Source organism: Nerophis ophidion, linkage group LG13 (genome assembly GCF_033978795.1).
Source record: "Nerophis ophidion isolate RoL-2023_Sa linkage group LG13, RoL_Noph_v1.0, whole genome shotgun sequence".
NCBI lineage: Eukaryota > Metazoa > Chordata > Actinopteri > Syngnathiformes > Syngnathidae > Nerophis > Nerophis ophidion.
This window is the reverse complement of record NC_084623.1, coordinates 13350125-13375832: the sequence shown is the minus strand read 5'-3', so window position 1 is coordinate 13375832 and position 25708 is coordinate 13350125. Positions and strand designations below refer to the sequence as shown.

The 25708-nt window shown below is 39.9% G+C and overlaps 2 protein-coding genes across 4 annotated transcripts in view; both read left to right on the top strand.

Moving 5' to 3' along the window:
* spegb (striated muscle enriched protein kinase b) overlaps positions 1-13382 on the top strand; it is a 112920-nt gene extending 99538 nt beyond the window's left edge. For all 3 annotated transcript variants that reach the window (XM_061918436.1, XM_061918435.1, XM_061918434.1), the window contains exons 37-41: positions 4867-5106; positions 5179-5402; positions 7456-7531; positions 10207-10356; positions 11062-13382. In XM_061918436.1, the coding sequence (XP_061774420.1) occupies positions 4867-5106; positions 5179-5402; positions 7456-7531; positions 10207-10356; positions 11062-11308 (937 nt within the window). In that variant the 3' untranslated portion in view covers positions 11309-13382. The remainder of the gene's footprint in view (positions 1-4866; positions 5107-5178; positions 5403-7455; positions 7532-10206; positions 10357-11061) is intronic.
* A 2782-nt stretch (positions 13383-16164) lies between these two features.
* Positions 16165-24232, top strand: LOC133564253 (SPEG neighbor protein-like). The gene is made up of 5 exons (XM_061918439.1): positions 16165-16384; positions 16451-16557; positions 20336-20643; positions 22455-22596; positions 23974-24232. Exons 2-5 carry the CDS (start codon positions 16451-16453, stop codon positions 24110-24112), a joined length of 696 nt encoding a protein of 231 aa, XP_061774423.1. The 5' UTR covers positions 16165-16384; the 3' UTR covers positions 24113-24232.
* The last annotated feature ends 1476 nt before the right edge of the window (positions 24233-25708 follow it).

The window sequence follows — 25708 nt, the reverse complement described above, 5'->3', positions numbered from 1 at the left end:
GCGAACACAGACGTGGGTGCACAGGAAATAGAGCAGGGGGCTCAGAGTACAGCCCTGTGGGGAACCGATACTGAGACTGAGAGCTGTGGAGTTGCGAGAGCCCACTCTGACACTAAGTGTGGTCATTCAGAAAGTATTTAATCGAGCAGCAGGTGGAGTATGGGAGTCTCAAATCCAACAGTTTGGATATCAGTCTGTGGGGGAGGCTTGTGTTGAACACCGAGTTGTAATCTATGTTTGTATGAGGAGCAGCTATGAATGGGTGCCCCTTCTGGTGTGGCGTGGAGGGCTGTGGCAACGGCATCCTCTGTAGATCTGTTTTCCCTGTATGCTAACTGCTGAGTGTCAAAGGGAATTTGGATTGGTTCTATCTACATGTGCCCTGTGATTCATTGGCAACCACTACAGGGTCAGCTCGCTCAAAGTCAGTTGCTTTGCTAATAAGAACAGTTTTTTAGAGTTTTAGTGATATCTGTTGCCAAGTAGAGTGGTGTCAGTTCATGTTTTCCTTATAGAAATAAACAGTGATCAGTTGAGAAATGGGAACTACAAATTGATAACCAAGCTTGCGAGAAAACCAAGTGTATCCCAGAATATTTAGGGTTGCGGCATCCTCTGTAGATCTGTATGCAAACTGCTGAGAGTCAAAGGTGGGAGGGAATCTAGGTTGGTCCAATCTACATGTGCCCTGTGATTCATTGGCAACCACTACAGGGTCAGCTCGCTCAAAGTCAGTTGCTTTGCTAATAAGAACAGTTTTTTAGAGTTTTAGTGATATCTGTTGCCAAGTAGAGTGGTGTCAGTTCATGTTTTCCTTATAGAAATAAACAGTGATCAGTTGAGAAATGGGAACTACAAATTGATAACCAAGCTTGCGAGAAAACCAAGTGTATCCCAGAATATTTAAGGTTGCGGCATCCTCTGTAGATCTGTATGCAAACTGCTGAGAGTCAAAGGTGGGAGGAAATCTAGGTTGGTTCTATCTACATGTGCCTTGTGATTCATTGGCAACCAGTACAGGGTCAGCTCGCTCAAAGTCAGCAGAGGTGGGTAGAGTAGCCAGAAATTGTATTCAAGTAAGAGTACTGTTACTTTAGAGATTTATTACTCAACTAAAAGTAAGGAGTAGTCACTCAAATATTTACTTGCGTAAAAGTAAAAAGTATGTTGTGAAAAAACTACTCAAATACTGAGTAACTGATGAGTAACCTGTTTGTTTAATGATTACGGCAACAAATAATGCACAAAAACATAAAAATAGCAATGAGCAAATTCATATCCAGGAATATCTCTGAAGCAACTAAAACAATAATATATATTAAATAATAATACATTGAAATAAAAAAATTAAGGCAAATTGAGCCACAATAACTTAACAGCACCATAGGCTCAGTAGGCATTCATTTATTGATTGAAACTTGTATTTGTAGATTGCACAGTACAGTACATATTCTGTACAATTGACCACTAAATGGTAACACCCCAATAAGTTTTTCAACGTTAATCAATTACTTAATAAATGACCAAGTCGAGGCAATCTACCTCATATATACATACACACATATCATATATATATATATATATATATACATATATATATATATATTTATACATATATATATATATATATATATATATATATATATATATACAGTATATATATATATATATACAGTATATAATTTATAGTTATTTATTTTGCCGTTTTTGTTGAAATGTTAAAGGTGTTTTAATGAATATACATGCATGTTTAACAGACAGATTCCTATCTTTCATGAAGACAAGAATATAAGTTGGTGTATTACCTGATTCTGATGACTTGTATTGATTGGAAACAGACAGTATAGTGCTAATAATGTCCACATTTTCAAATGGAGGAGAAAAAAAGTTCCTCTTTTCAGTCAAATACCACATGAAAGTCGTTGGTTTTTGGCATCTTATTTGTCCAGCTTCCATATTCGTTTTTATACACTTTACAAGAAATACATTGGCGGCAAACTCCGTAGCTTGCTAGCTTGTTTGCGCTGGCTTTCGGAGACTCTTATTTTGTTAGCGCAGGCGCGATGGAGCGGCACTTTTATTGTGAAGACAGTAACTGTGCGATCAGTCTTTAGGCTTTTGACGGGAAGTACGGTTGAAATAAAAAGTGTCTTTTTTCCTTTACACTTTTGATTGAAACTTTTATTAGTAGATAGCACAGTACAGTACGCATTCTGCACAATTGACCACTAAATGGTAACACCCCAATAAGTTTTCAACTTTTTTAGGTCGGATTCAACGTGTGACGGTCATGTGACCGCCTGGTTTTGTTTGATTGGTCCAACGTCACCAGTGACTGCATTTGATTGGTGAAACGCAGGCATGCGTAGTTCCTACTTTGAATGCGTGTCTGACAAAATCAAAACAAACAAAGCGTGCATTAACAGATCGATAAAAAAAATAGTAGCGAGTAGCGAGCTGATTGTAGATAAATGGAGCGGAGTAAAAGTAGCGTTTCTTCTCTATAAATATACTCAAGTAAAAGTAAAAGTATGTTGCATAAAAACTACTCTTAGAAGTACAATTTATCCCAAAAGTTACTCAAGTAGATGTAATGGAGTAAATGTAGCGCGTTACTACCCACCTCTGAAAGTCAGTTGCTTCGTTTAGAAGAACAGTCTTTGAGAGTTTGAGTGATATTTATCTCCAAGTAGAGTGGTGTCACTTCATGCTTTTCTTATAGAAATAAACAGTGATCAGCTGAGAAATGTGAACTACATTTTGATAACAGAAATATACACGTACATTCACTAAGTTTGCGAATAAACCAAGTGTATCTCAGAATCTTTAGGGTTTCGGCATCCTCTGTAGATCTGTTTGCCCTGTATGCAAACTGCTGAGAGTCAAAGGTGGGAGGGAATCTAGGTTGGTTCTATCTACATGTGCCTTGTGATTCATTGGCAACCAGTACAGGGTCAGCTCACTCAAAGTCAGTTGCTTCGTTAAGAAGAGTTTGAGTGATATCTATCACCAAGTAGAGTGGTGTCACTTCATGTTGTTTCTTATAGAAAAAAACAGTGATCAGCGGAGAAATGTGAACTACATTTTGATAATAGAAATATAAACGTACATTCACTAAGTTTGCGAAAAAACCAAGTGTATCCCAGAATCTTTAGGGTTTCGGCATCCTCTGTAGATCTGTTTGCCCTGTATGCAAACTTCTGAGAGTCAAAGGTGGGAGGGAATCAAGGTTGGTTCTATCTACATGTGCCTTGTGATTCATTGGCAACCACTACAGGGTCAGCTCGCTCAAAGTCAGTTGCTTCGTTAAGAAGAACAGTCTTTGAGAGTTTGAGTGATATCTATCACCAAGTTGAGTGGTGTCACTTCATATTTTTTCTTGTAGAAATAAACAGTGATCAGCTGAGAAATGTGAACGACATTTTGATAACTAAGCTTGCAAGGGAACCAAGTGTATCCCAGAATATTTAGGGTTGTGGCATCCTCTGTAGATCAGTTTGCCCTATATGCAAACCGCTGAGAGTCAAAGGTGGGACGGAATCTATGTGCCTTGTGATTCATTGTCAACCAGTACAGGGTCAGCTCGCTCAAAGTCAGTTGCTTTGTCAAGAAGAACAGACTTTGAGAGTTTGAGTGATATCTATCACCAAGTTGAGTGGTGTCACTTCATGTTTTTTCTTGTAGAAATAAACAGTGATCAGCTGAGAAATGTGAACTACATTTTGATAACAGAAATATACACGTACATTCACTAAGTTTGCGAGAAAACCAAGGGTATCCCAGAATATTTAGGGTTGCGGCATCCTCTGTAGATCTGTTTGCCCTGTATGCAAACTGCTGAGAGTCAAAGGTCGGAGGGAATCTAGGTTGGTTCTATCTACATGTGCCTTGTGATTCATTGGCAACCAGTACAGGGTCAGCTCACTCAAAGTCAGTTGCTTCGTTAAGAAGAGTTTGAGTGATATCTATCACCAAGTAGAGTGGTGTCACTTCATGTTCTTTCGTGTAGAAATAAACAGTGATCAGCGGAGAAATGTGAACTACATTTTGATAATAGAAATATACACGTACATTCACTAAGTTTGCGAGAAAACCAAGGGTATCCCAGAATCTTTAGGGTTTCGGCGTCCTCTGTAGATCTGTTTGCCTTATATGCAAACTCAAAGGTGGGAGGGAATCTAGGTTGGTTCTATTTACATGTGCCTTGTGATTCATTGGCAACCAGTACAGCGTCAGCTCGCTCAAAGTCAGTTGCTCCGTTAAGAAGAACAGTCTTTGAGAGTTTGAGTGGTACCTATCACCAAGTAGAGTGGTGTCACTTCATGTTTTTTCTTGTAGAAATAAACAGTGATCAGCTGAGAAATGTGAACTACATTTTGATAACAGCAATATACACGTATATTCACTAAGTTTGCGAGAAAACCAAGGGTATCCCAGAATATTTAGGGTTGTGGCATCCTCTGTAGATCTGTATGCCCTGTATGCAAACTGCTGAGAGTGAAAGGTCGGAGGGAATTTCGGTTGGTTCTATCTACATGTGCCTTGTGATTAATTGGCAACCAGTACAGGGTCAGCTAGCTCAAAGTCAGATCGGCTGGGAAATGTGAACTACATTCTGATAACAGAAATATACACGTACATTCACTAAGTTTGCGAGAAAACCAAGTGTATCCCAGAATCTTTAGGGTTGCAAACACAGGAAAGGGGAGTCTTTAACCCTTTGGAACTGTTTTTTTTTAATTTCTTGGTAGGTTGAGTTGAGTAATGGTTTTCAGGAAATGCTGAACTGGCTTCCTGTACACTAGCATCACTCGTTTTCTTTTTGTTGCTTCAAGTTTTAATACACTGTCTAATTTCATTACGCAGAGGACGCTTTGGTGTGATTCGGGAGTGTCGGGAAAACGCCACAGGGAACCTTTTCATGGCCAAGATTGTACCTTACGAAGCTGAAAACAAGCAGGTGGTGCTGCAAGAATATGACATCCTTAAGTCACTGCATCACGACAGGATCATGGCACTACACGAGGCTTACGTCACACCACGCTACCTGGTGCTTATTTCTGAGTACTGCAGCGGGAAGGAGATTCTGCAAAGCCTCATAGACAGGTCTGTCTATCCGACTCAACAAGCAAATTTCAGTAATTACGAGTTTCTGTCAACAATTATTTTCTCTTTCAGGTTCCGTTATTCAGAAGATGATGTGGTCAGCTATGTTGTGCAGATCCTCCAGGGTTTGGACTACCTTCATACTAGAAGAATTCTCCACCTGGACATCAAGCCTGAGAACATTATTGTCACGCACATGAATGTCATCAAGATCATTGACTTTGGCAGCGCTCAGAACTTTAACCCACTTTTCCTCAAGCAGTTCAGCCCACCGGTTGGAACACTGGAGTACATGTGTAAGAGCTCATGTTCTCGTCAGTTGTACCGTGTTGTTCGTACTATAAATCGCAGTTTTTTTCATAGTTTGGCCGGTGGTGCGACTAATACTCAGGAGCGACTTATGTGTGAATTTATTAACACATTACCGTAAAATATCAAATAATATTATTTAGCTCAATCACGTAAGAGACTAGAAATTCTGTTCATAAAAGTTATGAACAGAACAGGACAGAATTTCTAGGCGCAGTCAAGGCGTTGAGGGGTTCCGGTTTGGTGACCGCAGGATTAGGTCTCTGCTTTTTGCAGATGATGTGGTCCTGATGGCTTCATCTGACCGGGATCTTCAGCTCTCACTGGATCGGTTCGCAGCCGAGTGTGAAGCGACCGGAATGAGAATCAGCACCTCCAAGTCCGAGTCCATGCATCTCGCCCAGAAAAGGGTGGAATGCCATCTCCGGGTTGGGGAGGAGACCCTGCCCCAAGTGGAGGAGTTCAAGTACCTAGGAGTCTTGTTCACGAGTGGGGGAAGAGTGGATCGTGAGATCGACAGGCGGATTGATGCGGCGTCTTCAGTAATGCGGACGTTGTACCGATCCGTTGTGGTGAAGAAGGAGCTGAGCCGGAAGGCAAAGCTCTCAATTTACCGGTCGATCTACGTTCCCATCCTTACCTATGGTCATGAGCTTTGGGTCATGACCGAAAGGATAAGATCACGGGTACAAGCGGCCGAAATGAGTTTCCTCCGCCGTGTGGCGGGGCTCTCCCTTAGAGATAGGGTGAGAAGCTCTGCCATCCGGGAGGAACTCCAAGTAGAGCCGCTGCTCCTCCACATCGAGAGGAGCCAGATGAGGTGGTTCGGGCATCTGGTCAGGATGCCACCCGAACGCCTCCCTAGGGAGGTGTTTAGGGCACGTCCAACAGGTAGGAGGCCACGGGGAAGACCAAGGACACGTCGGGAAGACTATGTGTCCCGGCTGGCCTGGGAACGCCTCGGGATCCCCCGGGAAGAGCTAGACGAAGTGGCTGGGGAGAGGGAAGCCTGGGTTTCCCTGCTTAGGCTGTTGCCCCCGCGACCCGACCTCAGATAAGCGGAAGAAGATGGATGGATGGATGGACGTAAGAGACTAGACGTATAAGAATTCATGGGATTTAGCGATTAGATGTGACGGATTGTTTGGTAAACGTATAGCATGTTCTATATGTTATAGTATTTTAATGACTCTTACCATAATATGTTACGTTAACATAGCAGGCACCTTCTCAGTTGGTTATTTGTGCGTCATATAACGTACACTTATCCAGCCTATTGTTCACTATTCTTTATTTATTTTAAATTGCCCTTCAAAAGTCTATTCTTGGTGTTGGGTTTTAGCAAATAAATTTCCCCCCCAAAAATGCGACTTATATATGTTTTTTTCTTTCTTTATTGTGCATTTTCGGCAGGTGCGACTTATACTCCGAAAAATACGTATACAATTAAAAAGTCTAACGAAAGTAGAACTGTTCACGTTGATGAACCCCCGTATAGGATATGTCAGCTAATAATCAAATTAGCTGACATGTATTTAACTGTCGCACCCACATCAACTATACAAACTTCAAAGACTTAAACTAATGTTGAACTCAAAATGCTTATTTTTTATTGCGAACTACTGCAGATTTGTCCAATGTGTGAATCACTATAATTTGCAGTGTGGGTTGAATAATTTGTAACACAATAGTACTCTACTATATGCTGATATTGTTTTTTACTGTTTACGTTGGTCCTAATTCACCAAGGGAACATCAAAGAGCATTTTTCTAGTTCAATGGAAGTCATTTCTATTCCAGCATGTGCATAATACAATTTTAATGAAGGAATTAATGAGTTTGATGTGGAAAAAACGAGAACACCGCTAAAATGAACAGGTACGGAATCTTTTGACAAAACATCAATTGAAATTTGACCAACCAACAGTTGTCAAACTCATGTAATCCAGTAATTTTGGCATAGCAATTATACATAATCAAGTGCACAAAGGGAACGTTATTCATGACAATAATAATGTAATCCACATATTTCCCTTACAGCTCCAGAGATGTTGAAAGGGGATGTGGTGGGACCTCCAGCTGACATCTGGAGCGTGGGAGTAATAACATTCATGATGTAAGTATTCTATTCACAGCTTTCGCTTAGCACAATGCACATTATTTGAATATTTGTTGCGACAGATGGATATTTCTTTGTCCGTGTGCAATTACCAACAGTTAACCGGTATGCACATGCATTTTACTGCATTACTACAAGAAACATTCTTCGATTGGTAACACAAATTGCATAAACTGAAGGAATACGTATTTGATTTACCCCCATCAAAGAAGTACAGTAAACGTTTCAAAGTATGTTAGGATCATTGTAATCAACAGAAATGAAATATTAAAAAAAAAAAAACTATCAGAAATTACCTCATTCATTGAACACATTTGTATTTGAGTGAGATAAGTGTAATATTCCCCACTCTGGGACAAGGTGGCTGAGGCGACAGAGTTTGAATCCTGCTACTGTTGTGTCCTTGGGCATGACACTTGGCCCACATTACCCTTTGGCTTCAATGACCAAGATGCGGAACCAAGACGACGGCTGGCTTCTGCTCCTCAAAAGGATGATATTTTGCTTGGTCATTGTACAAATGACAATGAAGATCATCGTCTTCTTCTTCTTCTACTACGATCAGCTGTGTGCAGAACGTGCCAAATTAGTCCATTTAGGAAAATATTCCCAATTTCAACTCCTTAAGTGGATGCGAGACACCTACAGAGTTTCAATCAATTCAATTACTCTCTTCTGTTCAAATTTCTCCACCAATTTGGGCAAGACCAAAGTGTTGGCAGAGGGACACGATTAGAATGTGTTTAGTCAGCAAGAAGTCAAATAAGTCTGTTGGAAATGGAAGCAATACAAAAACATGTCCCCCCATGGGGAAGTCAACACGAGACAACTCTGGGAGATCAGCACAAAAAGACACAAGAGAAACTGGTTAATGACCTCAGCTTGAAATAGATCATTCGAGCATGATCTGGAACAACAAAAGAGTAAGATCAAGAAGATCCTGGAGTTGTTTAGTCATATCCTGGACTTTAATCCCATCTGTAAAGAGAGCTGAAAACTCTTGTCAACCCGAATGGTAAATTCCGAGAAATGTCCAAACCCCTGTACTCGCCAAAATAGCTTATCCCCCAAGTCATGATTTGCTTACTTCTTTCACACAATTAATTACAATTGTTTTAGAATACCGGTACTAATAAAGTATCACGGTACTAATCAATTGAAATCGGTACTAAACCATCTTTGAAAAGTACCGGTTCCGCTCTTTCATCTGAGTGCCACTTTGCGGTGGTGACTACAGAGTTGAGGCGTATGATGTTGAGTGTGTCAAAACGGACACACAAAGTGTGTCCATTTTGACACACTCAAATTTTACTGGTTAATAAAGAGGGTGGTGAAGTACAATATGGAGGTATTTGGGCTTCGAGCATGATCTGGAACAACAAAGGAGTAAGATCAAGAAGATCCTGGAGTTGCTTAGTCATTTCCTGGACTTTAATCCCTTCTGTAAAGAGAGCTGAAAACTCTCGTCAACCCCAATGGCAAACTCCAAGAAATGTCCAACCCCTGTACTCGCCAAAAAAGCTTATCCCCCAAGTCATGTTTTGCTTACTTCTTTCACACAATTAATTACAATCGTTTAAGAATACCGGTACTAATAAAGTATCACGGTACTAATCAATTGAAATCGGTACTAAACCATCTTTGAAAAGTACCGGTTCCGCTCTTTCATCTGAGTGCCACTTTGCGGTGGTGACCACAGAGTCGAGGCGTACTGGTTAATAATGAGGGTGGTGAAGTACAATATGGAGGTATTTGGGCTTCAAAACTAACAATAAAGATGACACTTTAAACAGGGAGGGCACCGCGTTGCAAGTACTGTTTTTACACCTTTCCTGCTTGTCAACTCCCAGACCGTGGTCGAGGAGAGCAGGGGAGACCTTTTACTTCACAATGGGTCCGTAAAGCTCTGCTCTTTGGTCGGAATGACGAGGCTCACTTTGTTTATAATCTCCACAGGGCACAACCGGACATCCACCGTACTATTAACACTCCCGAATATGCTAGCGCTACCTCTCCTAACTTTCCGGCTCACTCACTCTCGTCACTTACCCCACATACTGCCATTCTTAAAGGAGCACACACACAGCTTTTTTAAAACACGCCTCGCCAAACATGGCAATTAGTATTACCACCTTTGCTTCAAACTTAGGTAAACATTTAAACAATAAGCATTCAGATCGGCACAAGGACTAATAAAAAGTGACAGGTAATGTTGTAGTTGTTACACCTGTCCTGCTGTTCGGTCCGGTGCAGACCGTAGTCAAGGAGCACAGTGAAGACGTTCCCTTCAGGGTCGATGCCATTTATAGTTTGACTTTTTAAAATTTTCTTTGACGTCGAGTGTTTAATGTAGTGTAAGATTTTCTGGTAAAATCAAGCCAATATTTACATTTTTTGTAGTTCCCTTTATTTTGGAAAAGTATTGAAAAGTATCAAAAAGTATTGATTTACATTATGGTACCTGTACCGGTACTAAATTATTGGTATCAGGACAACCCTAATACAAATAAAATCTCACAAAAATACTCAGACTGTTGAAGTTTTTTGCTTCATGGCCAAGTGTTTAATAAGTTGGCCATAGAGTTAGGCGATCAATATTTAAAATATCTATTTAGACAACTCTGTGTGGAGTTTGCATGTTCTCCCCAGCTGTTCTCCTCTTTGTTTTTCAGGCTGAGTGGAAGGTCACCTTTCATGGAAAATGATCCCCAGCAGACTGAAATGAAGATCCAGGCGGCAAAGTTTGACCTCTCTAAACTCTACCAAAATGTGTCCCAAAGTGCCTCACTGTTCCTCAAAAAGATCCTCTGTAGCTACCCTTGGTAGGTTGAATGAGAAGCGAGTGAGTTGTTGAAACCAAATAGTAATTCCGGTTTATGACTCGACTGTTCCGTTCGTCTGAGAAGGCTTGATCAGTTCATTCTCATAGACTTAGGCTTTGTTCACACTGCAGGTCAATTCTGAGTGTTTTGCCCATATGAGACCTGTATCTGAAATTTTTAAAGTCAATGTGGACGGTTTAATTCTGGATTTTTCGAATTGACCCAGGCCTCTGTGATTATAAATCAGATATTGTATGCGATGCAACTGCAAAAAATTGTTGAGTCTCTTCGGAATGGTTGAATGGACAGTGTTGTATGTGGCAGATTGGTTGGTTGGTTCGCAGATCACCTCCTCGGTTCAGGGCTGGTTTCTCTACCTATCCTCTTAAAATAATCCGCCCTATGTGCCCAAAATCTGTACATTTTTGACCCCAAAAGAGTGCTGTTTCTGTTTAAATTGCACGTTTCTCTTGTCAGAGTATACATAGTTGGGACTTTGGCAACAGCATCTAGACTAGATCTGACCAATCTTAGTCCTGAAGCCTGCTCGAATGAGAGGTGTTACATCTTCTTAGAAGAACTGAGCAGTCCAGTTGCAATCGATTGAATACCCTAAGGATGCTATGATCTGGATGAATAAGACCATCCATCGACAAAAAGTTACCAGTATTGGTCCAGCTTGACAAATGTTTGCTTCCTCCACAGGGCTCGAGCCTCTATCAAGGAATGCTTGAGTAATTCTTGGCTTCAAGACGCCTACCTGATGCGTCTCCGTAGGCAAACTCTGACCTTCACAACGGTGCGTCTCAAGGAATTTTTGGCAGACCAGCAACGCAGGCGAGAGGAATTGGCAACCAAACACAAAGTTCTACTTCGATCTTACCAGAGCTCTCCACAAACCCCGAGCAGTCCAGCCACACCGACTGTGCCAAATTTCCCTGTTCCTCATTAAAACCAAGGCTTGCAAGTTGACAGAATGTGAACAACAAAAGCCGCTGGGTCGAGTAAACCCTTCAGGTCAAAGTTGTTGAACTTGGTTTAAAAATGGACAAACTAAATGCCAAGCTGCAAAATGCCTGAATGCATTTATTTTTGAAAGGTAAACTACCTTTGTATCCTCCCTGGATGTTACCTCAATGTTTGTAAATTTGGATGCATTTTGGATAAATATTCTTACAACTAGCTACACGTTCACACACAGTGACAACAATCAAAAGGCCTCGATTGATTTCATTCAATTTCAACATTGCTTTACTTCAAAATGTCCCTTTACTAACAACCGAGTGTCTACACTACCAGTTTTTACACAGAAAAGAAGATATTCTGAGTTTTCAAATTCTGTTCGTAAGCACATGAAGTACATTTGTGGATGCGATCCAAGGGCTACTCGGACAAGAATCTTAACAGTAATTTGATTTTCAATCTCAGGAGATTGATTTATACATGGTGTATTTCCAAATATTATTCCAATCAACAGCAGAAGTAAAAAAAAACACCTTACATATTCAGTTTTCTCCGAGTGAAATGTTCACACTCACTTATATCAGCCAAAGTTTGAGTGTATTTATCAGTTTATTCCCAGTCCCTGCATTGTAAAATTTGCATGACATGATTCAAGATGTACTTTGTTGTTTCTTCTAAAATGAATAAGTACAAGAAAATACAAACCCCATGTCCATATGAGTTGGGAAATTGTGTTAGATGTAAATCTAAATGGAATACAAGGATTTGCAAATCATATTCAACCCATATGAATATGCTACAAAGACAACATATTTCAAACTGATAAACATGTTTTTGGGAAATAATCATCAACTTTAGAATTAGATGCCAGCAACACGTGACAAAGAAGTTGGGAAAGATAGTAATAAATATGATAAAATTGAGGAATGCTCATCAAACTCTTATTTAGAACATCCCACAGGTGTGCAGGCTATTTGGGAACAGGTGGGTGCCATGATCGGGTATAAAAACAGCTTCCCAAAAAATGCTCAGCCTTTCACAAGAAAGGATGGGGCGAGGTACACCCCTTTGTCCAAAACTGCGTGAGCAAATAGTCAAACAGTTGAAGAACAACGTTTCTCAAAGTGCAATTGCAAGAAATTTAGGGATTTCAACATCTACGGTCCATAATATCATCAAAAGGTTCAGAAAATCTGGAGAAATCACTCCACGTAAGCGGCATGGCCGGAAACCAACATTGAATGACCGTGACCTTCGGTCCCTCAGACGGCACTGTATCAAAAACCAACATCAATCTCTAAAGGATATCACCACATGGGCTCAGGAACACTTCAGAAAACCGCTGTCACTAAATCCAGTTCGTCGCTAAATCTGTAAGTGCAAGTTAAAGCCCTTCTATGCAAAGCAAAAGCCATTTATCAACAACATCCAGAAACGCAGCCGGCTCCTCTGGGCCTGAAATCATCTAAGATGGACTGATGCAAAGTGGAAAAGTGTTCTGACGAGTCCACATTTCAAATCGTGTCATCTGGACCAAAGGGGAAGCGAACCATCCAGACTGTTATCGACGCAAAGTTCAAAAGCCTGTATCTGTTTATTGAGTGTCGTTAAAAGAAAAGGTGATGTAACACAGTGGTGAACATGCCCTTTCCCAACTACTTTGGCACGTGTTGCAGCCATGAAATTCTAAGATAATTATTATTTGCAAAAAAAAAAAAGTTTATAAGTTTCAACATCTAATATCTCGTCTTTGTAGTGCATTCAATTGAATATGGGTTGAAAAGGATTTGCCATTAATTGTATTCAGTTTATATTTACATCTAACACAATTTCCCAACTCATATGGAAACGGGGTTTGTACATGACACAAGTGGTATATCGGAGCACATATTTTGCCTTTGGCCTTTTTCACAGAAATGCCAAACACTTTGTTGGTTCCAGCTTACTTTGGCAATCACTGCTAATATTTTGGTGTCATCGGATTATTTCATAATGTTTGTATGGTGTATTTCTAATAATCGTTGTCTTGCAAAACGGAGTGAAATAAAAAAAATAGAACTTAATACATTTTTAGAGGTTTATTTTTGACTGAAATTACTTTATGGTTCTAAATATTGTAACACTTTTGTCCGGTTAATATTGGGCTTTTTCTGCAGTAATTTGACGCTTTGCTTCCGTGTAAAGTCACTATAGGGATATGATTAGACTGAAGAGACCTCAGCATGACAATGTTGTTTTTTTAAAGTAAAATATTACACGCCTGTGCAAGCATAAATGATCCTACACAAGTATACCCTGACTACTCAGACAACAGGGTGTTTTTTCTGAACTATGATACCCATTTTTGTATACTGTCCTTGATGTATTTTGTGAAAAAATGTGTTGCAGTGATGAATGTCACATACACACACTGGGCCATTCGTACCGTGCTGGTCTTAGGTGCGATTCCTGCTCCCTCTACTTACGTTTGCATTTGTATTTCAACCTGGTTGCCCTATTCCTTTTACAGTATATTTCCCTGACCTTGTCGATTATTTTCGGTCTTATTTCGAATCGTTTAAATTATGCAACTTTTTCCATTAACCACGTGCAAGAGGAGTGATCACATGAATTAAATGGCATGTCTTTTTTTTACGCACACAAAAATACAAAACTCGTTTCCCTTTGAGTTGGGAAATTGTGTTAAAGGTAAATAAAAACAGAATACAATGATTTGCAAATCCTTTTCAACCCATATTCAATTGAATGCATGACAAAGACAAGATATTTGATGTTCAAACTCATAAACTTTATTCTTTTATTTGCAAATAATAATTAACTTAGAATTTCATGGCTGCAACACATGCCAAAGTAGTTGGGAAAGGGCATGTTCACCACTGTGTTACATCACCTTTTCTTTTAACAACACTCAATAAACGTTTGGGAACTGAGAAAATTAATTGTTGAAGCTTTGAAAGTGGAGTTCTTTCCCATTCTTGTTTTATGTAGAGCTTCAGTCGTTCATCAGTCCGGGGTCTCCGCTGTCGTATTTTACGCTTCATAATGCACCACACATTTTGGATGGGAGACAGGTCTGGACTGCAGGCGGGCCAGGAAAGTACTCAAACTCTTTTTTTACGAAGCCTCGTCGTTGTAACACGTACTAAATGTGGCTTGGCATTGTTTTGCTGAAATAAGCAGGGGCGTCCATGAAAAAGACGGCGCTTAGATGGCAGCATATGTTGTTCCAAAACCTGTATGTACCTTTCAGCATTAATGGTGCCTTCACAGATGTTTAAGTTACCCATTCCCTGGGCACTAATGCACCCTCATACCATCACAAATGCTGACTTTTGAACTTTGTGTCGATAACAGTCTAGATGGTTCGCTTCCCCTTCCCCTTGTCGATTATTTCCAAAAACAATTTGAAATGTGGACGCGTCAGACCACAGAACACTTTTCCACTTTGCATCAGTCCATCGTAGATGATGTCAGGCCCAGAGAAACCGGCGCCGTTTCTGGATGTTGTTGATAAATGGCTTTTGCTTTGCATAGTAGAGCTTTAACTTGCACTTACAGATGTAGCAACAAACTGTATTTAGTGACAGTGGTTTTCTGATGTGTTTCTGAGCCCATGTGGTGATATCCTTTAGAGATAGATGTCAGTTTTTGATAGAGTGCCGTCTGAGGGATCGAAGGTATTGGTCATCCAATGTTGGTTTCCGGCCATGCCGCTTACGGGGAGTGATTTCTCCAGATTCTCTAAACTTTTTGATGATATTATGGACCGTAGATGTTGAAATTCCTAAATTTCTTGCAATTGCACTTTGAGAAACGTTGTTCTTAAACTGTTTGACTATTTGCTCACACGGTTGTGGACAAAGGAGTGTCCTTTCTTGTGAAAGACTGAGCAGTTTTTTGGGAAGCTGTTTTCATACCCAATCATGGCACCCACCTGTTCCCAATTAGCCTGCACACCTGTGGGATGTTCCAAATAAGTGTTTAATGAGCATTCCTCAACTTTATCAGTATTTATTGCCACCTTTCCCAACTTCTTTGTCACGTGTTGCTGGCATCAAATTCTAAAGTTAATGATTATTTGCAAAAAAACAAAATGTTTATCAGTTTGAACATCAAATTTGTTGTCTTTGTGGCATATTCAACTGAATATGGGTTGAAAATGATTTGCAAATCATTGTATTCCGTTTATGTTCACATCTAACAATTTCCCAACTCATATGGAAACGGTGTTTGTATGTGTGAGTCAGTGAGTATGCTAGGGTTTTTTTTCGTTTTGAGTCCTTGTATTTTATTTATTTTCTGAAAAAAAAAATGGGTGGCTTATCATAAATGATTTGCAAAGAGCTTTCGCAAAACGGTTATCCTTTGACTTCCACGCCGTGGTCCATATATTCCAAGTGAAATACGACTGAGCGCGGTACGATTGGCCAATGTAAGTACGCCCTTAGTCTCATAAAGACAACATTTTGTCAATTTAATGCATTGTTTTTGCAAATATGGTTAAAGAATGCGACTTCTCTGTCTGGTTCACATTTGTTAATTTATTGAGTGACTGTTACTGCTTCTGCCTTTTATTTTGTGAACTGTTTTGGCATGGATACGGGCATGAATGCAGGCTGTGCAATAAAGAAAACTCGACAAATATAATCTGTGGGACTGTTCTCCCACAGTAGACTGAATAAACAGTAACTGCAGACCAGTGTTGACGGTGAATACCTTTTAAAGGAGCGGAGAGAAAAATCATTATATGCACATTTCAAACCCCGGACAATTAACATTCCATTTCCAACATCCATTAACGAAACCATTTGCTGTTCCAAGGATTCTCAGGAGTATTTCATACGAAGGCTAAAAAAGGAGAGGAATGTGATGTAACATTTGTTGTCAGTCTTCAAAAAACCAGTACCAGGACTGTGGAGTGTTCTCTGATATCCAAAAAAGGCATGCCATGTTTGGCGATGAAAGGCTTAGATGTTACCCCTCCTGACCGTCAAGATATAAGACTCGGTAGGCCCCAAATTCAGTTTCATGATCGGAGAGAGCTGGAAACGACAGCATCTGCAGAGTAAGTGATAACTTCCCCAAGAACTTCACTGAAATGTTTAAAATTGCAATGTTGTTTCTACTGCAGATGTCCAAAGCAAGGAGTTCACCTCCTTCTGGGTGCAATCTGGACATCAACGACCCTCAGGTCCAGGAAGCTGCCGTTCGAATCCAGGCCTCGTATCGCGGCCACAGGTACCGAAATATTCCAGTATTGATAATGATGTCAAACGTTTCTTGTGCCCACGAATCTGCAAAGGTGTTTGTGAGACTAAAATTGGAATAGGTCCAGGTAAAGAATCTGTCCTGATTTTGTTTAGTTTATTAAGGATCCCCATTAGTCTACACCGCAGTGGAGACTATTCTTCCTGGGGTCCAGGCAAAAAACATCACACAACAACAAAACAAAAGATTAAATTGCAGTACAACGTGATCCAATAATAAATTGTCATAATACAAAAATAGCAACAACAAAGAACCAAAAAAATACTAATAACTTTTGTGACATAATTTTCACACACTCCTCAGCCTTCCCGGTAAGGTTTATTCAGGTGTACTGGAGAGGAGGCTACGCCGAATAGTCGAACCTCGGATTTAGGAGGAACAGTGTGGTTTTCGTCCCGGTCGTGGAACTGTGGACCAGCTCTATACTCTCTGGAGAGTTCTTGAGGGTGCATGGGAGTTTGCCCAACCAGTCTACATGTGCTTTGTGGACTTGGAGAAGGCATTCGACCGTGTCCCTCGGGAAGTCCTGTGGGGAGTGCTCAGAGAGTATGGGGTACCGGACTGTTTTATTATGGCGGTCCGCTCCCTGTATGATTGGTGTCAGAGCTTGGTCCGCATTGCTGGCAGTAAGTCGGAATCGTTTCAAGTGAGGGTTGGACTCCGCCAAGGCTGTCCTTTGTCACCGATTCTGTTCATAACTTTTATGGACAGAATTTCTAGGCGCAGTCAAGGCGTTGAGGGGTTCCGGTTTGGTGGCCACGGGATTAAGTCTATGCTTTTCCCAGATGATGTGGTCCTGATGGCTTCATCTGCCCGGGATCTTCAGCTCTCACTGGATCGGTTCGCAGTGGAGTGTGAAGCGGCCGGAATGAGAATCAGCACCTCCAAGTCCGAGTCCATGGTTCTCGCCCGGAAAAGGGTCGAATGCCATCTCCAGGTTGGGGAGGAGACCCTGCCCCAAGTGGAGGAGTTCAAGTACCTAGGAGTCTTGTTCACGAGTGGGGGAAGAGTGGATCGTGAGATCGACAGGCGGATCGGTGCGACGTCTTCAGTAATGCGGACGTTGTATCGAGCCGTTGTGGTGAAGAAGGAGCTGAGCCGGAAGGCAAAGCTCTCAATTTACCGGTCGATCTACGTTCCCATCCTCACCTATGGTCATGAGCTTTGGGTCATGACCGAAAGGATAAGATCACGGGTACAAGCGGCCGAAATGAGTTTCCTCCGCCGTGTGGCGGGGCTCTCCCTTAGAGATAGGGTGAGAAGCTCTGGCATCCGGGAGGAGCTCAAAGTAAAGCTGCTTATCCTCCACATCGAGAGGAGCCAGATGAGGTGGCTCGGGCATCTGGTCAGGATGCCACCCGAACGCCTCCCTAGGGAGGTGTTTAGGGCACGTCCAACCGGTAGGAGGCCACGGGGAAGACCCAGGACAGGTTGGGAAGACTATGTCTCCCGGCTGGCCTGGGAACGCCTCGGGATCCCCCGGGAAGAGCTGGACGAAGTGGCTGGGGAGAGGGAAGCCCAGACTTCCTGCTTAGGCTGCTGCCCCCGCGACCCGACCTCGGATAAGCGGAAGATGATGGATTGATGGATGGAATTTTCATACCAAAGATAAAAATAGAAATATAAAAATAGATATACTGTGTACATTTTTGCAAAAATAAAACAAAGAACCAATGGCCTAAAATATACTCATTAGTGTACCAAAGACAAACAATAAGTGACGAAAAAGTATCATCCATCCGTTTTCTGCTGCTTATCCCATAATCAATAAAATACTCAATATGATGCTAGGGTCATAGACTGCACTGATTTGATTTACTGAAAAGTATCATGTGAGATAGCTTTATTAAAGCTGTACCGTTCAAAACCTAAAATCCAAAAAAAGACTCTGGTCCTTTACGATAGTTAGTGATCTCTGACATAGACTTTTAGAAAAGGTATTGTATGGAAGTAAAATTGTCTCACGTCAACTTATATATATCAATATGATATTAATACATATGCATATACTAATACATATACAAATACAATTACAAATGTGATATACAAATAAATAAATACATTGTATAAATAAACGCATATTTGTAAATATAATTTGAGATTTGAAAATTTATACAAATAAAATGTATTAGTATAAAAGTTTGACATACAAATAAATCAATAATTTGTATAAATAAACGTGTATTTCTAAATATATTTTTGAGATTTGAATATAAATATGCTTGATTTTGAATTTGTATTTGTATTGAATTTGCATATGTCGATCGCTTTTTTGCTTCTGTGTCGATGAGACATTCCTCTCACAAACCAGAAGCACACATAAATGTGACCTACACACTCCCCTGAACCACCAGCAGAGGGCACTGCAGCCAGAGCGGTCTGGGTCACAGACACAGTCAGACACTGGCGAGCCGATCAGAGCCACACTAGGGAGGGTCATGTGATGATAGATATATGATGATGGTTTGACACGGATCGCACTGATAATAGATCAGTATCTACATCCGGACAAGGTCATTACACGGCATTGATACAATAAAATAAGCAGCTTGCACGGTCTTACAGATTAACTGGATGAATTAGCATTAGCTTATACAACGCTAACATTAGCAAGCTCTCGTAAAGACGTGGATTGTTTTTCTGCAGAGAACTCCGGGCATTTCGCATATAATGCATATAATGGCCTGTGACCCAGACCGCTCTGGCTGCAGTGCCCTCTGCTGGTTGTTCAGGGGAGTGTTTAGGTCACATTTATTTGTGCATCTGGTTTGTGGGAGGAATGTCTCATCGACACAAAAGCAAAAAAGCGATCCACATATCCAAATTCAATACAAATACAAACACAAAATCAAGCATATTTACATTCAAATCTCCAAAATATATTTACAAATAAACGTTTATAAATACTAATTGTTGATTTATTTGTATGTCATATTTTTATATTTATACATTTTATTTGTAAATATTTCCAAATCCCCAAAATATATTCACAAATACACGTTTGTTTGTACAAATTATTTATTTGTGTATCACATTTGTATTTGTATATTTATTAATACATGTACAAAATCAAGCATGTTAACATCCAAATCTCAAAAATATATTTACAAATAAACGTTTACTCATACAAATTGTTGATTTATTTGTACGTCACATTTTCATATTTATAAATTGTATTTGTATATATTTCCAAATATCAAAAATATATTCACAAATACGTGTTTGTTTGTAAAAATTATTTATTTATTTTTATATCACATTTGAATTTGTATATTTATTAATACACGCACAAAATCAAGCATATTTACATTCAAATCTCAAAAATATATTTACAAATAAACGTTTACTCATACAAATTGTTGATTTATTTGTATGTCATATTTTTATATTTATAAATTTTATTTGTATATATTTCCAAATTATTTATTTATTTGTATATCACATTTGTATTTGTATATTTATTAATATATGCACATGTATTAATATCATTTTGATGCATATAAGTTGAGGTGAGACAATTCTACTCCCATAGTATTGCTTATCCAATGTTACAAATTCAGTAGTTTTAATACTACTCACAAGATTCACAAGACAATGGTTTGAGGGGCCTTAATCTGAAGACTATAGTTTGCCATACCCTTTTATTGTTTATTTATCACAGACCAAACCTACAAACATTGACCATTTTGAAAGGCATTTTTTGCACAGGTGACTCTTGTTCTGTTTTCTTCCTTTCGTTTTCTCGAAGGTCCCGAAAAGAGATGCGAGAGAAAGGCCCTCCTAAGATCTTACAGGAGCTCAAAGATGTGGTTCTTGTTGAAGGCAGTGCAGCAAAGCTGGAGTGCAGAGTTAGCGCTTTCCCAGATCCGTTCATCACCTGGTACAAGGACGGAAAGGAATTAAAGGATGGTCCCAAGTACCGTTACGTTTTCGAAGATCCAGATTTTGTGGCACTGGTGGTTCGAGACGGGGTACTTGCAGATCTGGGCAAATATACAGTCAACATTAAGAATCCGTTCGGGCAGACATCAGGATTAGCTTGTATTCTAGTGGAAGGTACGTATTATTGCTGTCAAATTAGTATTTGATTTGATTCGCCCTCAAGAGGTTTTTCAAATATCTTTTTCAATGCCAGTTTCCCCAAAATGCTGTAAACAAGTCAGCCTTAAAATGACTTGAGATTATAATGTAAAATACAAACCCCTTTTCCATATAAATTGGAAAACTGTGTTAGATGTAAATATAAACGGAATACAATGATTTTCAACCCATATTCAGTTGAATATGCTACAAAGACAACATATTTGATGTTCAAACTGAGTAACATTTTTTTTTTGCAAATAATAATCAACTTTAGAATTTGATGCCAGCAACATGTGACAAAGAAGTTGGGAAAGGTGGCAATAAATACTGATAAAGTTGAGGAATGCTCATCAAACACTTATTTGGAGCATCCCAGAGGTGTGCAGGCTAATTGGGAACAGGTGGGTGCCATGATTAGGTATAAAAACAGCTTCCCAAAAAATGCTCAGTTCTTCACAAGAAAGGATGGGGCGAGGTACACCCCTTTGTCCACAACTACGTGAGCAATTAGTCAAACAGTTTAAGAACAACATTTCTCAAAGTGCAATTGCAAGAAATTTACGGATTTCATTATCTACGGTCCATAATATCATCAAAAGGTTAAAAAAATCTGGAAAAATTGCTCCACGTAAGCGGGATGGCCGGAAACCAACATTGAATGACCGTGACCTTCGATCCCTCGGACTCCACTGTATCAAAAACCGACAACAATCTCTAAAGGATATCACCACATGGGCTCAGGAACACTTCAGAAAACCGCTGTCACTAAATACAGTTTGTCGCTACATCTGTAAGTGCAAGTTAAAGCTCCACTATGCAAATCGAAAGCCATTTATCAACAACATACAGAAACGTCGCCGGCTTCTCTGGGCCTGAGATCATCTAAGATGGACTGATGCAAAGTGAAAAAGTTTTCTGTGGTCTGACGAGTCCACATTTCAAATTGTTTTTGGAAATATTCGACATCGTGTCATCCGGACCAAAGGGGGAGCAAACCATCCAGACTGTTATCGACGCAAAGTTCAAAAGCCAGCATCTGTGATGCTATGGGGGTGCATTAGTGTCCAAGGCATTTGTAACTTACACATCTGTGAAGGCACCATTAATGCTGTAAGGTACATACAGGTTTTTGAACAACATATGCTGCCATCTAGGCGCCGTCTTTTTCATGGACGCCCCTGCTTATTTCAGCAAGACAGTGCCAAGCCACATTCAGCACGTGTTACGGGTTGAAAAGGATTTGAAAATCATTGTATTCCGTTTATATTTACATCCAACACAATTTCCCAACTCATATGGAAACGGGGTTTGTATATACACACACATATTATAGTTTGGGGATTATTGCACTTAAAAGCCATCATGTTTACATTGCGCCACTATTTTACTATGTTTATAAACAATGAAAAATATGCACACTTTTTTTATAGGTGTGAAATGGGCAAAATGTAGCACCATCTAATGGACGAATACACAATTACAACGTAAAAGCCAGTCGCCCGAATTGGTCAATTGGGATAAAAAGTTAAATTGTTGTTGTTTTTTAATTAGACGTGCCACTTTTTTTTGTAATTTTGCTAATTTAGGCCAACTTAAGGAATTGATGTTAAATTTTTTCACAAATTTGCCAATTTTTAAGTCAAGTGACTTGAAATAAATCAAGCTAAAGCTTAAGGTATTTTTTCAACTTGACTTTTATACATGATAACTATTGAAAGAGGGCTTCGTTGTGATGTTATGCAAGAACCTGTGTACATCGTGTTTATTAAACCGTGGTCTTTGAGTCCCTGCCAAGGTTTCCAAAGGACCAGAAAACTTGAAAGCCAAGAGGGGAACAACCGTGGTGCTCAAGGCTGACATAAGGGGGGCGCCCCCCCCAGACGTTGCCTGGCTCAAGGACGGAGATGACATTGAAGAAGACGACAGGTATCTGGTTGGACACGCTAAACTAATATCTTCGGTTTTAAAATCACTTCGTGTCTAATTTGATTTTGTGCGACACAGTTAAAAGAACAACAACAAAAAAACAGTCGCGTCAGTCCTTTTTACGTGGCTCACCTTCGGCAGCGTCTTCTCCCCGTCATCTTTGTTGTAGCGGTGTAGCGTGCAAGGACGGGAGTGAAAGAAGTGTCAAAAGATGGATTTAACTGTTTTAATGACATTCAGACATTACTTAAATCAACAACGGAGCAGCATCTCCTCATCCGTGGCTCACTAGTGCAATAACAATCCCGTGAAAAACCGTCCGACCGGAACTCTCTAAGATCTAAAGTTCCTTGGGTGATTAATGTAAACTCACCACACCGGTATGTTTTAGCGCTTTCATGGCGGGTTTACTGACAGATATAAGTAAGAAATTTACAGTACTTTATATTAGAAATGGCAACAGCAGAGGATGAATGTCCCATAACAAGAAGATAGAGAAAAAGAAGAAGCTTATCCACTACGAGGTCGACACAGACTACAAAGGCGGGCCTGCGCAATTTTTCAGGAGTGATGCAAATCCCAAATACAGATCAGCAGGTACCAGAAGGTACGAAAAGGTGCTTTTGCATAATATTGTGAAACAAAACTCCAGATAATATGTTTAACCTTATACACACACACCTAATAATACTCGTATGTTAAAGCCCAGTACCACCTATCAAGCGCTGCGGCTTCATAGCTTACCAAAGTCGTATTAAAACATTTTTGAGCACCGGGTGTATTGTTCTATATTTTCAATGGAACATATAAAATGTTGGTGTCATTTACTTGAGTCATATTGCATTTTACACGTATCTCTTTTGTGTGACTGCCATCATATTGCAGTCCAAACGCATCTTTTATGTTTGACTGCCATCTACTGGTCAAATTTATCATTTCACCATGTACCCAAAAAAAAAGCTTCGAGTTCGGTAAGCAAAACAAGAAATATTCTGTATATTAGGTGCACCGGATTATAGGGCGTACTATCGAGTTTTGAGAAGACAAAAAATATTTTAAGTGCGCCTTAGAGTCCGGAAATTATGGTAATATATATGTTAGTGTTTTTTGTATTTTACATATTTATTTTTTAAATTTTACCTGATTTTTGCCTGATTTCTAACATTTAACAACATAAACTATTACAAGTATTAATGTTTCGTTTTAATATCGGATCAATGTCGGTATCGCCCAATACTGAAAGCTCCAGTATCAGTCTTGTAATAGAAGTGATCAAGTTGCTTCGGGACACTACTAGTGATCAGTATGATTATATCCACCTCATAAATAAAACCACATACTTACCACTTGTAATTCAGTACTATTATTGTCTTGCAGGGTATTCTATGATGTCGGCGACACCAACACAATTTTGACCATAAAAAAAGCCCGACTGGCAGATACTGGAATGTACGAAGTGTTTGTGGAGAACAGTCTTGGGACTGACCAGTCCTTTGCTCGAGTGGACATCCTCTGAGGAAACCTACACAAATGCAAACACTTTGCTGTCTGATTTTGAGTTTTATTGGTGCAATTTCCGCTGACCTAATTATGCTGGGAAATGTACATGAACTAAACTTGAAAAGTAAATATTTTTTTCTTGTTTTTTGTTTTGTTTTCCTTTTTAAAAACTAGTTAATAATTCAGTATATTTAGTTTTTGTAGCGTGCGGGTCACATCTTAATGCGGGGTTGTTCTCCCGGGATGCAGACGGACAACTCCGGACAAAGGCATGAGGCAGGAGAATATTTATTTTCCATAAATCAATCAAGAAAACCAGAATAAACAGAAAAGCGGGCCGATAGCATGGGAAGCTATGGCGAAGCTTAGCCCAGGAACAGGAATCAAGAATCATGGGAATAACCAAACGTAACTTGTTGCATGAAGCAACCAATGAAGCTGGACTGAGCGTGGCGAAAAAGGTGGATAAATATCTCTCTGAATAGTGGTCGACAGCAGGTGAGCGTGCCAACCACTACCCAGAGGCAGGTGAACCCAATTAATCCCCATGGAAACCAAAACAAACCCCGAGGTGCACAAAACAGGAACTAAGGGAGTCCAAAACTAACAGAATATAACTAAACAAATCATGATCCAGGCCATGGATCATGACCCTTCTAATAATGTAAAGGTGTAACCCGGCTAGTTCGGTCCCGGTTTTTCTGTTACACCAAGGACTGGGACTTGGATCGCCGGCATGAGAGACGAGCACGCTACCTTTGGAGCTAAAAAGCCCGAGCTACCAACCCGATAGCCAGCACTGCTCTTAAGGCCATCAGAGAGTGATGTTTACCAACATACACATGCCCCATCGTTATACAGGGAAAAATTGGTGGTGTATATCTCCTGTTTTTATGTTTCGGCACCACCTCTTGTTCCAATTTATGTCAACTATCCACCCAATGTAGAACATGGTGAGGACTACTCAAAAAATGGTGAATAACATTAAAATGATAGATTAATTAATCTAAACTGAGCTGACCAAAGGAGTCCAAAAGTGACTATACTGAGACTAATAATTCCGTTTGGATGAAAATTCAATCACAACAAACACAGAGCCTATTTCATCCCTACAAGCCTGTTTCGCAGGTTTCCCTGCTCTTTAGGGGATTTTATTGAAGTATATAAAATCTCCCGAAGAGCAGGGAAAACCTGTGAAACAAGCTTTTTGAAGTATATAAAAGTATACTTTATTGAAGTATATAAAATCCAGGTAATATTGTATCATCTCTTGTTCCAATTTATGTCAACTATCCACCCTATGTAGAACATGGTGAGGACTACTCAAAAAATGGTGAATAATATTAAAATGATGGATTAATTAATCTAAGCTGAGCTGACCAAAGGAGTCCAAAAGTGACTATACTGATACGTATAATTCAGTTTAGATGAAGATTCAATCACAAAAAACACAGAGCCTATTTCATCCCAACAAGCCTGTTTCTCAGGTTTCCCTGCTCTTCAGGGGATTTTATAGAAGTATTTAAAATCTCCTGAAGAGTAGAGAAAACCTGTGAAACAGGCTTGTTGAAATATATAGAAGTATACTTTATTGAAGTATATAAAATCCCCT

Bases quoted from the DNA above. Each gene is read 5' to 3' on its own strand.
- LOC133564253 (XM_061918439.1), top strand. From the start codon at position 16,451: ATGTCCAAAGCAAGGAGTTCACCTCCTTCTGGGTGCAATCTGGACATC. The intron at 16,558-20,335 runs GTACCGAAATAT...GTTTTCTCGAAG, and splicing joins GCCTCGTATCGCGGCCACAG to GTCCCGAAAAGAGATGCGAG. The intron at 22,597-23,973 runs GTATCTGGTTGG...ATTGTCTTGCAG, and splicing joins GACATTGAAGAAGACGACAG to GGTATTCTATGATGTCGGCG.